We start from the raw sequence: 14850 nt of genomic DNA, 5'->3' as shown, positions 1-14850 counted from the left end.
CAACAGTCCTGAGAAAATTATTTGTAAGGTCACAGTTATAAGAACACACATCTCAGCAAGTTTACACTAGCATGTTGTCTTGGATCATCTACTGAAAATGTATGCATTCACTGTGAAAAGAGTTAAAGTATATCAAATATTAAGGATCAGTGTTAGGCCCTGTTCGGTATCTGTACAACATCAAGAATGAATGTTGCTAGTTTTTTTACTTGGTGTGTCAGTAGGTTGGCTGGACTCGGGCTCTGGGTGGCTGTCAGTGATGTCACTACTGTCTGTGGTTTTAGCACGAGGCAAGGTGGCCAGGTGAAATGCCTGTGTTTTATTGAGACAGGCAGACTCCAGGATCTCACTGAGTGTGGAGCACAGGACTGTCCTCTGCTCTTCCTCTGTAAGGATAAACAGCACACACGTCAAGCCATGCATCTGATTCTGTGTCGCATTAAAGTTGCTGCACTGACTAAGAGTAAGCAAGTCGATCAGTTCTGCTGTTAGATGATGTGTTGGAACACTGTTGAGTAGTCGAGCTAGAAAATCCTTATCTCTACAAACTGTGACCCAGGGTAGCTGCATGCCATTAACTTTGCATCTAAGAGTTAATTGCATTTGTGTACAATTCAAATGCCTTGCAAAACCCCATTAAACTAATCCAGAGGTTTAACCTCTTAACTGTCACCGTCCCGTATACGGGACGCCTAAGTTTACTTCAATATATTACAATTAAATCCTAACCTAATCATGAAAAACTATATATCGTTGGAAAGGTCCATCCTAAATAGATATTTGACCAATCTTTGTTCTTAAAAAATATGTAGGAACAGTAATAGATTAATTTATGACAAGAGTGCACCTCAAAACATATACATCATAACAGGAGTTCTGACATTTGTCACAAAAAAATCTTTTTTGACCCTATCACTGTTTTAGTAATCCTCATAAATTATATATCATTTGAAAGCTTAAAACCTCCAAATTCATCCTGTGAAAACCATTTTGAAATCGGACACTGTGTTACCATGGAAATCGTACTTTGAAATCTTTTAGCGAGCTCCTCCCGCTTTGTGGGAGGTGTCATATTCCAAATATATTACGGTCTTTTAGAATCAAAACTTTTCATAGTCTTGACAAAATACATATCGTTGGAAAGGTCTGAGTCTCAAGATTCCATATTTGGTAGTTATTTTGTCATAGACATAATATTGAGAGAGAAATTGATACATTTGTGACAGAAAAATGCATCAAAAAAATTCAATGGAGTTTGAATGGCACCCGGTGGCTGTTTGTGGTATAACGCCTAAACAAAATTGCATAGGAACCTAATTTTTTATTATATCAACTTTCAAATTTGGAACACAACTTATTTAGACATATGGCTTTTAAATTTATAGCAATTTTGGTTGATTAAAACATATTTTATAAAATATTTATTTTATATAAAATATAATAAAAATAGTACAGTACATTTTCTTTACAGTAAATTTAAACTTCTATAACTTTTTTATGCTTTCATTTTTTGAAATGATTTCACTTCTGCAATAATCTGCAGATTGTCTTCTTTAAAAAGAGACCAACCTTTTGGTCTGTATTTAAAAGCGTTTATGAATTATAACAATTTAAGTTTGAATAGTGTACTTTCACGTCTATGTTCAAAAAGGGGGGTGACAGTTAAGAGTTTAACAAATTTTAGTTAGTAGGACAGGACTTGTTCTTTCTGTTTATGATGATGAAGCAGCTTTTCAAGCAGGATACCAAATGAACATACTAATGAGGTTAACAGCTAAGAATGTTAAATATGATCATTACAAAGGAGTGAGGAGGAGATGATAGGAGAAGAAGAAAACAATCACTTCAGCTATGAAACAAAAGGACACAATCTCTCCAGCAACGCTGTGCAGTGAGCTGTGTCGAAACTGAAAGTGATCAAAACATTTAGACAAAAAAGGCAGCATTATTATGGGTGACAGTCAGGCAATACAAAGTTTTTAGAATGCTACATTTATAATTAGACCGCATGAAGAAATAGGGGCAAATTTACTAAGCAGGGCAAATTAGCATGAGAGCACGATCCCATTAAAATGCTGATGGGAGTGGAAAGTTCTGCGGTAAAGTTACTGACAATGTGCGAATAATGAACACAGACGCAGCCAGCACATTTACATAATGACCAACGCAATCTACCACGAGCAGCACAAACAAGCAGAGCTGATGACAATAAGGTGCGTGTAATCTACTAACAACACAGGTGCAAATCAGATAAGACATGCTTTTTAAGGGGGCAGTAAATTATGGTGCAAACACCAGTAATCTGCCTAACGCAAACCTTAGTAATTCATGTTGCATGATTCATTTAAATACTCTCCTCCCATAAATTTTACATTTGAAAAGAAAACTCAGCCACAAATAGGTCAGCCACAAAAATGACTATGTCCACACCTTTTCATCATTAACTTTTCGCTGTGTGTCTTTAGTAAACCCTGACAGTAGTTTTTTAATGCTAAAACAGGGTTTGCGCTGGTGCAAGCTGTTAGAAAATCTGAGCCATAGTGAAGCACCACTTTCACCAATTTTAGGCACACAGTAAGACTACAATACAGATATGTGCCTATAATAAGATTCAGAACGATGTCTTTCACTTTGGAAATATGATGAGGGTAAAAAAAAGTGCATTAAAAAATTCTACCATAATGCTTTAATTTATGTGTTGGCAACACCTAAATATCAAATTCATTATTTGTGTGTCTTTACAAAGTCTGTAAAGTCTCAAACAAAGCTTAACATATATTTATGATTATTACTGCACTTATTACATGAAATTTTTAAATCAAGAAAAACACTGGATTCAGAAACTTTTAAGACTGAGATGTTCGTAGGTCTGAGTGTTACTGAGGGCACAAAAGTGAAACAAGATGGAATTTCCTTTAAAATGATGCACAACAAACCTGAGATAACTTTCCAGTTTGAGCCTTCAGTGTTAAACAAAATGTTCTTCAACAGGAAAGCCTGAGAAATAACAAACAGAACACAAAAATCATTAGGCCTCCACTTAACCAGCCAAAAGAAACAATCTGACAACGTAGCATGTCAACTTATTTAAGTCAGTTCAGCTAGCAACTGCACCACAATGTTACAGAGACAGTTTAAGACTCGTCCTCACTGACTCGTCCAGACTGCAAATTGGGACAAAAATCCTGGCAAAAGTCAAGTAGTCTATTCCAGCCTTAAGTTGGGTGACAAATTAAAGGAAAAACTTGACGTGTCTTAGTAAGGTGTTGGGCCAACATGTGGACAACTTCTCTGGAACTCTACTGTTGGCATGGAATACCATTCTTATAAAGATATTCCTTCATTTAGTGTTTTAATCATGGCGTTGGGAGGGTGCTTTAAAGGGTTTGTGGACTGGCTTTTTTTTTAAATTATTTTATACTGTTGTCCGAGGTCCACTTATGATGTTTGCATGGTTTTTACATACAATAACATAAAAACCAATAAGTAATTTAGGCTATTTTCTACCCTGGTTTTGAGGCCGGCTCGAGAAATGCTCTGTTTTTATGGGCGTGCTGCATTGAAGACTTGTAAGTAAATGCTCACTGCTATGATTGGATAACAGTTTCCATAGTTAACTAACTTTCTGTGTGTCTGTTTGACAAGCTACGTCCTTAATAGTTGGAGCCTTCTGTGACTTTGGTTAGACACGCACATATAATCAGAACATATCAAGTGATCTGTAACAAAGCAATAGTGACACTTTTTGTACAAATATTTCTCCTGTCAAATCCAATATAGACGGTAGGGTTTTGTTCATTAATCTTAGTCTCTCTGCAAATCCAGTGTCGAGTTGTGTCTTGTTTACAAAGAAATCGGCAGTGAAATGAAGCGAACAAACACACAATGTTTTACTCACTTGAGCTGAAACATCATTAAAAATAAAGTTCAACCACACATTCCTAATATTTGAGTCAAGGAAGGTTATGCAGTGACTGTGTTCTTCAACAACCAGGCACTGCATGATATTTTGTGACCTTCAACAACATGTTTATTGCTTGGTTGCTCGATCCGGTTTAGTGCCACTTACGTTATTTCCCTACTATTTCAAGTGTGAATCAGTGGGCGGGTCTTTACGGTCTTTACACTGGCATACACGGTATAAAGGTCCTAAATCACACATAATTTTCACAAGTTTGTCTAATATAAGTGTTTTATAGAGACATTACATCATCTAAACAAGTGACATGTAGTTAAACAACAGTATTAGCCATTGAATACACTGCAAATTTGTACCTCCCAGCCTCATCTCACTGCTATCAAAAATTACTCATCAAAACAATCAGTGAACCCTTGTGATCTATGAATGGGGCCACTGTCATCCTGGAAGAGAACAGACCCATCAGGATAGGATAAAGGTAATCACTTAGAAAAACCATGCCAGCATGGTTCCGGTTCCCTTGGATTTTTCTTTAATTTGTCACCAATCACTGTAATGCAGCTTTTATATTTTGGACTTTACAAAGGCGTGGATGTAGGTGCATTTCATTACTGACTAAACATCATCATAACCTATGAACGGAAAAAAAAATAAGGTGAATTACCTGCACAGGTGCAATGACAGCACATGGTCCACCTTCAAACTGCTCCAGTGCAGAGCGTTCAGCCTCACTGAACACAAAGCCTGTAGAAAGAGACGCAGTCAACACAAACCACAGTCAATGTCTCAGTTTAGCAATTCATCACAATTTATAACTGGGCAAGCAGTCAGGGTGAAGTAACATGGACTTGGCATTGGTCCGCTGACCACAGCAGATTTTTTTTTTTTTTTTACAACACAAGTAATGGATGTACATCCTTCAAACTGAGCGTTTCAACCTTGAAAACCTGAGTCAGCATTAGTAAGACATCTTTAAATATTTATTAAAGCATCAAGATTAGAACTATCGAGGCCGCTTACCTTGTGACCACCTGCGGAAGAGGGATACAGGCACTACCCCGCCACTGGGTCTGCCCCACACCAGATCCATTACTTCTTTATTAGTATCTGACATTTCAGCTCTTGTTTTCTGTCAGTATTGACTCAAACCATACATCGAGACCAGTGAAGATCTTTGTGACAGCTAACCGCTGTAGTGCACCCGACGTGGCTAGCGCACTTGCTCTGGCCTGCTTTAGTATTCCGTTGAATCTTTGGCTTTGGTGAGCAGGTGGCATTGGCCACAGATGCGCTTCTGATGTGTAAACTGTCCCACAAGCGATGAGTGATCGAACACTCGCGCCAAAAACGTTTAAGAACGTTATCTTTTGAATACGCAGCCTGAAACGACCACACGCCACAACAGCTCTATTAACCTCATACAGACTCGCTTTGTGTCTGATATGAATGTTATCTTACGTTTTATGTAGTATTCAGATCCTTAATTCGAGTTTTCTGTTCTGTTTAATTGGGCAGGCCTGGTACTGTAAGTTATGTCCTCATTGAAGTAACTCACTCGCCATACGGTCTGTGGCTTGTTACGTTACTAAACATCCGAAACAAACGTTTAGCTCGTTCCTCCGACAGCCCGTTTTAAAGAGTAGTCAACGATTAGTCAACTCCACTCGACAACACCCAGATAAAATACGGGGAAATGCAGTAAAAAATGCTCGCTGAGGTAACTGCAGAGTGCACTATGATCCATTCAGTTTATTTACTACGTGCCTCCACCTCAAGTTTTGACTTTGTGAGAGAGATTGGTTCAAATCGAGAAGGTTCTGGTGACGTTGAGCGAGGGAGAGGTTTGATTGGTTGTTACGCCCATCAATAATACGGCAACGCTTTAACATCGCGTGTTGTGTCCGCCTACAATACGGAGGCTGAGCTTGAATATACAGAAAGCTTGGCTAAGCAATGTTATATAAGACAAAGTTTCGGCAGCCATAAATTCTTCAAATACCATCTGTGAAGTAGGCGCGTCCACAGAGGCTATACTGATGTCTTGCCAACAATGTGCATTGAATAAATTGTCAGAAGATAATAGATTACGTTTAAACGACAGACAAACCAAAAATACGCGAGAGACCTTTATTTTGAAAAATATTTTATTTTGACTTAACAGGAAGTCAGTATATACGATTCACGTTGTGGTTGTAGCCCATGCGTACTTTCACGCTGGCAAGTGAACGCACCTCTAGTGGAGAAGTATTTTTCTCTGTATTAAAAGTGACATAAATTCACAGATTTTATCTAACAACAATGGGCGGACAAGCAAAAGCTAAAAAGAAAAGCAAAGCTAAAAGAAAAGACACTAAGCCAAATGGAGGTATGTCAGATTTAGGAATCAAAAATTTCCAACTAACGTTATCTGTTTAACGTTATATGGCTCTTAGTTCACGAAAATGAAGTTAAAACCCATTTTTAAAAATGCCAGTAAAGTTAAACCTGTTTCTTGCTATGGACTGGACAGTGGTGGTCATTGTTGCTTGCTTTGACAATAACGGTTTCATGTGAACAGGACATTATCCATGTCATCTGATTCATGTGTTATGTTGTTATTGAAGAAGGGTTGTCAAACTTTTCATACCTGTGCTTCACCTAGACTTATTAATAAAGAACACATTGTGCAAGAAGGATTGATTGTTAGTGAAAATCTTTTCTTGATGTTCAGGTGCCTTGATGTCACCACAGGAGAGAATGAAAGCAAAGATGCAGGAAAAAGCCAAAAAGAAAACAGCTGAAAAATACACGATTGATCAATTAGTGGAGAAGGTAATATGTTTTCTATAATGGATATTTTATAGAAATGAAATATTAGTGCTTGTTTTCAGACTGTACTACTGTACCCTCTCTCTGTTCCTCTCAGACTGAAGAGTGTATAGACAACTTTGACTTTGACATGGCAAGGCTGTACTGTCAGCGAGCGCTGGATATTGAACCCACTAACCTGACTACCCTCGACATGATGGGGAACATCTGCACTGAGCTGGGAGAAATAGAGAACGCTAAACAAATATCCTTTACACATACTGTACTACCACAGTTTAATGGTCTTTGATATAGAAATCACTTGAATGTTTGTCCTTATACTTTTTTTGCATTTTGTTGAAGAGAGAGTGATTGTATTTGAGTGTTACGGTCCTTGACAGAGGTGTATGTGTATCTGAAGGCTGTGGAGCTCAGTCCAGAGGACGGCCACAGTAAGTACATGTACCTGGGGCAGATTCACACAGGCATGGAGGCTGTACAATACTTCAGTAAAGGAACTGAGGTCATGCTCAACACCATGGACAAACACTCCAGTGAGGCAAGACACTGCTGATGCACAGTTCATGCATTTTAAATTCATTTTTTAATCACTTGATTGTATTATTTACACATTTATATACACTACCATTCAAAAGTTTGGGATTTTTGAAATTAATTATTATTTTATTCAGCAAGGATTAATTAAATTGAGACTTACATTGTTACAAAAAACGTAATTTCAAATATTTGCTGTTCTTTTGAACTTTCTGTTCATTAAAGAATCTTGAAAAATATGTATCACCGTTTTCACAAAAATATAAAGCAGTATTAAATATTAAATTGTTTTCAACAATAATAATAGTAAGAAAAGCTTCTAGAGCAGGGGTCTCCAACCTTTTTTTACGCGACGGACCGGTTTTATTTTGAAAATATTCTCTCAGACTGGCTGGAGGGGGGTGGGGTATAAATATATTATAGTGGTTCACTATACTATAATATATGTATACATGTGTGTGTGTGTGTATATATATATATATATATATATATATATATATATATATATATATATATATATATATATGTGTGTGTTTTTTTTTGTGTGTGTGTAGTGATTGTGTAGAAATTTTAAAGCACAGAGAATGAGAATTGCGAGAAGGGTTTTTTGACAATTTTATGTATATGTACATTATCTCAAACGCGAGGAGACGTGAAAGAGGAATCAACTTGGTGTTCTCTCGCTGTCTCTGTACATCTGCGCACTTCGGGTGCATGCGGCTGCTGTGAGTAACAAATCGAGTTCTCTTTCGCTTCTTCTTGTGGTTTAAAATCACTTGAACTTGTTAATTGGCAAATTAATCTGCGAATCACATGCGTGCTGAACTGTGGGGACTGGTCCGTATGTATCACGGATCAACTGCGATCCGTTTAACCCCTAATATGAAAGATCAGACCAATCATTCATTTGCTAATTGAACATTTAATTTACATGAAATCGTCAAATTGCTACTCCATAGCAATCACATACTACAAATGAAAATAAAGAATAATTAGAACAATCATTAATGCGCAATAAATAACAGACTGTGGTTTTTCCCAGAACATTCTTGCGATCCGGTGGTTGGGGATTTTTGATCTAGAGCACCAAATCAGTTTATTAGAATGATTTCTGAAGAATCATGTGACACTGAACACTGGAGTAAAGGCTCTTGAAAATTCATCTTTGCCTTTGCAAGAATAAATGACATTTTAAAGGACATTCAAATATAAAACAGTCATTTTAAAGTGTAAATATATGTTGTAATATTACTGTTTTACTGTATTTTTTGATAAAATAAATACAGCTTTGTTCCACATAAGAGACTTCTATCAAAACCATTTTAAAACCCCAATCTTTTGAATGGTAGTGTGCATGTTATTGGCAGTTGCTAATGTAAAGGGATGTTTTCACATAGGGAAATTATATCCATGGTTGTATCTAGGTAAATATGTATTATGAGTTTTCTAACTCTTTGTATCCATTCATACACGTGCATGTTTCAGAAACATTAGTAACAACTAATTCAGATCTACCATATATTGTGGAATTTGCAATGACCTACAGTAAAGCAGGTAGCTAATACTACAAGAGAAGTGCTGAGACTGAACCTCAAGTGCTGGTCTGGCCTTGCACGTGCAGTTCTAGGTTAGTAAATATAGAAGATATAAGTACTAAGATGAGTCAGTAAGTTATAGCTAGAATAAACCACATAGTATTTTTAACAAAACAGTATGTGTACAGTTGTAGCAGGTTAACTCAGTAAAAGAAGATGTGATTGTATTTATTTGAAAGTTCCACAGAATCCTGGAAATAAGAGAAACTAGCTGAGACCAGATCAGATGAGACAGAATTTTACTCCCTAAAGATACAAAGGAATTTTCATTTTGTTTAGAACCCTCAGAGCTTTGGCTAATGAATAATGGATGCATTCCATCACTGTGGTGCTTTTTTCCCAGTGGACAGCACTTTCTTTGGATTGATTACTAAGTTAGCTGCTGAATCAGAGTAATGCTTTCTGGAAGGCACAGAATTAGCACTGACATAATAGCAGGAGGCATTTAGTTATGCTGAGCTGGTCTCATAGTATGCCTGTTTGCGTCTGTCTACACAGGACTGGTGAATGGAAAAGACAGAAGGACAGATGTGTCTTGTTCCTGTAGGTAGAGAGCTATTGAAAACCAGCTGGTCAGACATTGTTTTACATCAAAGCAAACTGTGATCAATTGCAGTGACCACACAAGCCTTGCATACATCACTGTGTATTGGATTCAGATGCTGTGAATAATGCTCTGAGCATTGGGGCAGCCTAACATGCACATCCTTAGTGGTCTAAATGACTTGTCTTGAGGGATAGTTGTAATTAGTTTGAAAAAAGAGGAACCAGGATTTATTCAGTGCTAAGTGTGCAGTTCAATCTTTCAGCACTAGAGGGCAATGAAATATAAGCAGATAATTAAATCCTGTTGGGCAGTGGTTCTCAACTTCTCAACCTTTTTGTCTTGAAGGGCTACCATTGTCCAACACAGTATTCAAAGGCCGGCTAATTTTCATTTTTACCTTATTGTTTTACCTTATTTTAATTATTTATTGTAAAAAAGTTTTTTTGTTTTGTTTTGTTTTGTTGTCTTTTTTCTTTTCTTTTTTTTTAATTAACGGAAACGAGGAATGTTTATATATCAATTAAACAATTTATTTTGGGATCTAAAAATATAAAATAAATATGTTTTCAGTATGTTTTTGCATTTTTTTTTAATCATTTTAATTAGGTTAGATTAATTTAATATATTAATAATATGATTAAGATTGTTTAAGATTATCGTTTAAATAATTCTTTAAAAAACAAAGTCATTTTGCAACCCTGAGGACCCTGGAGAATCACTGCTGACAATTTGCATGTATCATAATAACAAACTGTAAATATCTACTAAAAATCTTGCATGTGTATTAAAAAATATTATTATAATAAATTAATTAAAAATTTAAAAATCATATTAGAAGATTAAAAAAAGTGTATATTATATATTATTATACATATTAAATATTATAATTCACTATAAAAATATTATCTTTTTTTTTGTTGTATATATGAAGCCATAGTGTAGCTGTGTGATGAACAGGTGGCATTTTTATTTTGAGAGTCTCAGTCAAGCTGTGAATAATGACTTAAATTTGGTGTGTTTATCACTCACAGCTGTCATGTTGGAATATAGTGCAAGATTCTATGGTGATTTTTGTCCTTATTGGAGATTGAGAGCCAGTGGACAATAGGATGAACAGTTTGTTTTTGTAAAAAAAAAAAATAACATGAATAACGTGAATTATTATTATCATTACAACATTTGTATTTATAGCTCATTGTCATGTGTGGTTCTGTGCCCTGATAGGCTAGTGCGTTTGGAGCGGCTGCATTTCCATCTGAGTGTGCTGTCACAAAGAAGGACGTGTCTGTGGCCTTCTGTTCCATCGCTGAGATCTTCTTCACAGATCTCTGGTAAATATCTTTCTTTTTTTTAATACAAATATATGCTGGCTCTTGTTCAGCTTCTGCCCATCTTTGTTTGCTCTGGCCTTTCTCACTCTTTTCATTTCTCCACCCTTTTGGCTTTCTGTACCTGATGAGATGATGTGGCACACACACACACAGACATACACACCTGGGATGCTGAAGACCGGAGCCCATCTGCTCTGAGGCCTGCAGAAAAGTTCTAATCACAGACTGGTTGATAGAGGGATAGAAAGAGGGAGAGGGTTGGGAATTCAGAATTGGAGTAATGGTAGAAGAGAGATGAAAAAGAGATTTGGATTGGAGATGCGCTCAGTGTTGATTGCCAAGGATCTTGGCACGACATGACTTCATTCAAATCCTGAGATTGAAATTCAAAGCATGAGGGAAAGGTCAGGTTTATTGACAATAAGTAAGCACCATACCATTTCACACATCGGTGTACATTATGAAGGCACAGCAGTAGCCTCTAGCAAAGTACAGTACATCTCTGTGCCTTTCCTCTTGATGTACTGTATGGTTGTATGTGTGTATCGGGGATGTTGTTGTGGTAGATGTTTGCTGGAGGCGATAACTGGAAAATCAAGAGCAGAAAAGAGTGTGTGTGCTTACAAATAACATTTTCTTCACTCGTGTTGATGCCCCTGGGTGCTGTGGAAACTCTTGTTTAGTTCAATTATTGGACAAACTTGTAATTTTTGGGGGGGTGTAGACATTGTACCTAGACAAAGCTACACAGTGCATGTTACTTTGAAATATGTGTGTGTGTGTGTGTGTGTGTATACATAATATATATACTGACCTGTAAATAGTGGTCGACCGATATTGTTTTTTTTGACAGCCGATGACGATATCTTGGAAAGCAGGGTAGTCGATATAAAGCCGATATAATTTTTAATTTTAATTTTAATATTTATGAAATATTGAAATCATTTGACAATGTATTAAAAAACAAATGTGTAAAATAAACATACTTTAGATAAAAGTATTTTTCACAAATAAATTAATTTTTAATAAACATATTATTCAAAAGGAAGTAAACACTGTAACCAACAGGGCTCTTGGTATTCTGGGAAGTTTGTGTGCACTGGGAATCATATTTTTCAAATAAAGCAAGGGTAACACTCATTTTACATACATCACACAGAGGAAATAACATGAATATGACAGTGGGCAAATGCATAAAGTGCAACATAATTTGAAATCACGAGTTTAAAGTTTAAAGCATTCTATTCACACGGACCGATCGTCACACAGAGAACACGCGATCATGCTGGATAAAAATGCACACTTCAAAAGATCTCACAGCTGGATTCCACTAAGTTTGCAAGGTTTGTGAAAATAAATGTTCATTAGTCATTTAAAGATTTGTTTGAATCATATAAATGCGTATTTGCTTAATGCTGACGGCAAATGATAAAGTATTGTAATGTTTGCCTTTCTATTACTAATAATATAAAAGCAATCGTTATAATACTTTTTGTATACATTAATTCCTTTGTTTAACCGTTCTGTCTGATTATTAGACAGACTTCTATCCGTATTTAGACAGAACTGTTAACAACAACAGTAAACAAGAGGGAGAATGTGCCGCTCTCAGCGCCGTCAAAATAAAAGTCCCACCTCGAACACATCGGCCAAGCAGAAAAACTTATCGGCCAATGCCGATATTAAAAAAAATGCCAAATATCAGCCTTGGCGATATATCGGTCGACCACTACAAATATGTAAAAGAAAAGTGGTCATAGTAAATCTTACTACATTTTTAAATTATTAAAAACTACTTGCTGTCAAATAGGTAAAATCTAAGATTGGTTAAGATTTCAAACTTTACCTTTAATTAGTTTTTGGGGGCTGCACAAATGCACATACCTTCCTCACAACATTTACCACTTTTCCTTGTCCTACCTTACTATACCACTTTCTCTGGTACTATTATTTTTTACCTCCTCTATTCTTGGCTTGATTATCATCCTCTTATCATACGTATATACTAATTACAATTTCCTTATCTCATCCTGTTATATACTGCTTACTTTTCCCTCTCATTCATCCTTGCTTTCTCTTATCTTATCCTACATGTTCTTAACCCTCTTCCTTTTATCCTATATTGCTTCTTCTCATCCTATATTTCTTACCATATATCATTAGCTGTTATCCTGTTCTGTATTTTATCCTCAATTTTTGATTAATTGATCATAATTACTTTGTGAAAACATTTGATCACATGTTTTTTACAGAAAAATATGTACCTAAACATGGTTAGTGTCAATGAGTCTAATAACATTGACTGATTTTTATGAAATATTTTTATAAAATAGCTTTATAACTGTTTTATTGTTTGACAGCATGGAGGAAGGCGCTGCTGACCGCTGCAAAGAGGCCATTGACAAAGCTTTAGAGTACGATGAGCACAACCCTGAAGCTCTCCAGCTGATGGCCAGCTACCTGTTCAGCATCGAGAGAACTGAGGTATGACAGGACAACTGTGGAGTGAATTACCCAGAATTCTCTCACTTGTTCACTGCAGCGTTCTGAGCAGTGGGTCATTATGCAGTCATAATTAGTGTAGGTGGAGAACAGCTGAGAGAGCTGAGTCATGTATTTCTGAGAAGCAGACACAGATAGAAATTGTATGAGAGAAAGAAAGACAGGTTTTGGGCATGTATGCTTGTTTTTGTATGAGGGATAGACAAAGATGGCAGATGAGAGAGATAGGTCACAGCTAATGAATTACAAGTCATTAATAGAACAAGCTTATTGAATATGACTCAGTGTGGGATAGATTTACTACTAGTGCAAACACACCTGCTTTGATGCAGTTCCTCACTGAACAGACATAAGAGCCGCACGTCTGCTGATCTTGAGCGACCCTCTGAGTTGAGCTTCAGTCTGCAGCTTAAAGCTCTTGTAACCTTTGTGGGTATTTTCACTTAAGAAGACACTTCCATTTCCCTTCAGAGAGCTGACAGCGAAACTTAACTCAACTGTCATTAACTTGAGTCTCATTGTGTCCTCTAACCTCAACCGTTTTTCAGGCTTGTACTTTTTCATCTCATCCTGTGTCACTGCCTCTCATCCTATGCTTCTCCCGCTTGTCCTTTACCACGTGCTCTTATCCTGTCTATCTTCTAATTAGTGCTATTTGCTATGCTTTACTACTTCCTCTCAGTACCACTACCTCTCTCTCATCCTATTCATATTCACTTCCTCTCATTATCCTATTATCTTTCACTTCTTCATCTCATAGCATCATCTTTTATCCTACTTTCTGTCATGTTTTTCATCCTACACCACTTCCTATCATCTTATAGAGCGTCTTGTTGTCTATTCTACTTTTTGTAATCCTATTCTACTTCCTAATTTGTCATATGCTATCCTATTTCCTCTGTTCCTAGACAGTTTTCTCTCTATTACTTTTCATCCCATCTTACTTCCTCTCATCCTATATTGTTCCCTCTTGTCCTTTACCAACTTCTCTTTTCCTGCTCCATCTAATTGATGCTAATTCCTGTGTCGTCTTATGCTTTACTAGTTTCTTGCATTTTATACCACTTCCTCTTGTCTTATATTGCTTCCTCTAATCCTACTTTCTTTCCTTGTGTACAATTACTACTACTAGTTATCCTACTTTTTCATTTCCTTTCATGCTTTGTTACTTCCTCTCAGTCTACCACTTCTTATTGCTCATGCTATTTTCTACAGTACTTCTTTGCATTATATACAGTACCGCTTCCTCTCATCCTTTATCACTTCCTCATCTCATTTTCTCTCACCCTGACCTACTTCATTTCATCCTATTCTGCTTCCTCTCAATGTATTCTACTTCCTCATACCACTACCTGTTATATTACTTTGTCACCTCCTCTCATCCTTTACTACTTTTTATTGTCTGTGCAATTTCCTACCTCTTTTCATCATATAGAGTACTACAGTACTTTATCTAAACCCTGTATCACATCCTCTTATCCTAACTTATTTTTTCTCACCTACTTCCTCTCAACATATTGTACTTCCTCTTATCCTTTACTACTTCCTCTTATCCTATCCTCCTTCCTTTCATCTCATGCCACTACCTGTTATCCTGCTTTCTGTCACTTCCTC

At 36.5% G+C, this 14850-nt stretch overlaps 2 protein-coding genes across 2 annotated transcripts in view; one reads left to right on the top strand and one right to left on the bottom strand.

Annotated features, from left to right (window-relative positions):
- Nucleotides 1–5723, bottom strand: part of LOC109054725 (ubiquitin carboxyl-terminal hydrolase MINDY-3) — a 42196-nt gene extending 36473 nt beyond the window's left edge. The window contains exons 1-4 of the mRNA XM_042772616.1: nt 4940–5723; nt 4584–4663; nt 2937–2997; nt 210–386 (exon numbers count right to left, since the gene is read on the bottom strand). Coding sequence (XP_042628550.1) covers nt 210–386; nt 2937–2997; nt 4584–4663; nt 4940–5033 — 412 coding nt within the window. The 5' untranslated portion in view covers nt 5034–5723. The remainder of the gene's footprint in view (nt 1–209; nt 387–2936; nt 2998–4583; nt 4664–4939) is intronic.
- Nucleotides 5724–5883: 160 nt separating this feature from the next.
- LOC109054722 (probable assembly chaperone of rpl4) overlaps nt 5884–14850 on the top strand; it is a 68623-nt gene continuing 59656 nt past the window's right edge. Inside the window, exons 1-6 of the mRNA XM_042772617.1 lie at nt 5884–6284; nt 6630–6730; nt 6825–6971; nt 7116–7265; nt 10628–10734; nt 13095–13218. Of these exons, the coding sequence (XP_042628551.1) occupies nt 6218–6284; nt 6630–6730; nt 6825–6971; nt 7116–7265; nt 10628–10734; nt 13095–13218 (696 nt within the window). The 5' untranslated portion in view covers nt 5884–6217. The remainder of the gene's footprint in view (nt 6285–6629; nt 6731–6824; nt 6972–7115; nt 7266–10627; nt 10735–13094; nt 13219–14850) is intronic.

Source organism: Cyprinus carpio, chromosome A16 (genome assembly GCF_018340385.1).
Source record: "Cyprinus carpio isolate SPL01 chromosome A16, ASM1834038v1, whole genome shotgun sequence".
Lineage (NCBI taxonomy): Eukaryota > Metazoa > Chordata > Actinopteri > Cypriniformes > Cyprinidae > Cyprinus > Cyprinus carpio.
Note: the sequence above shows the minus strand (reverse complement) of the source record. Positions and strands in the feature narration are given on the sequence as shown.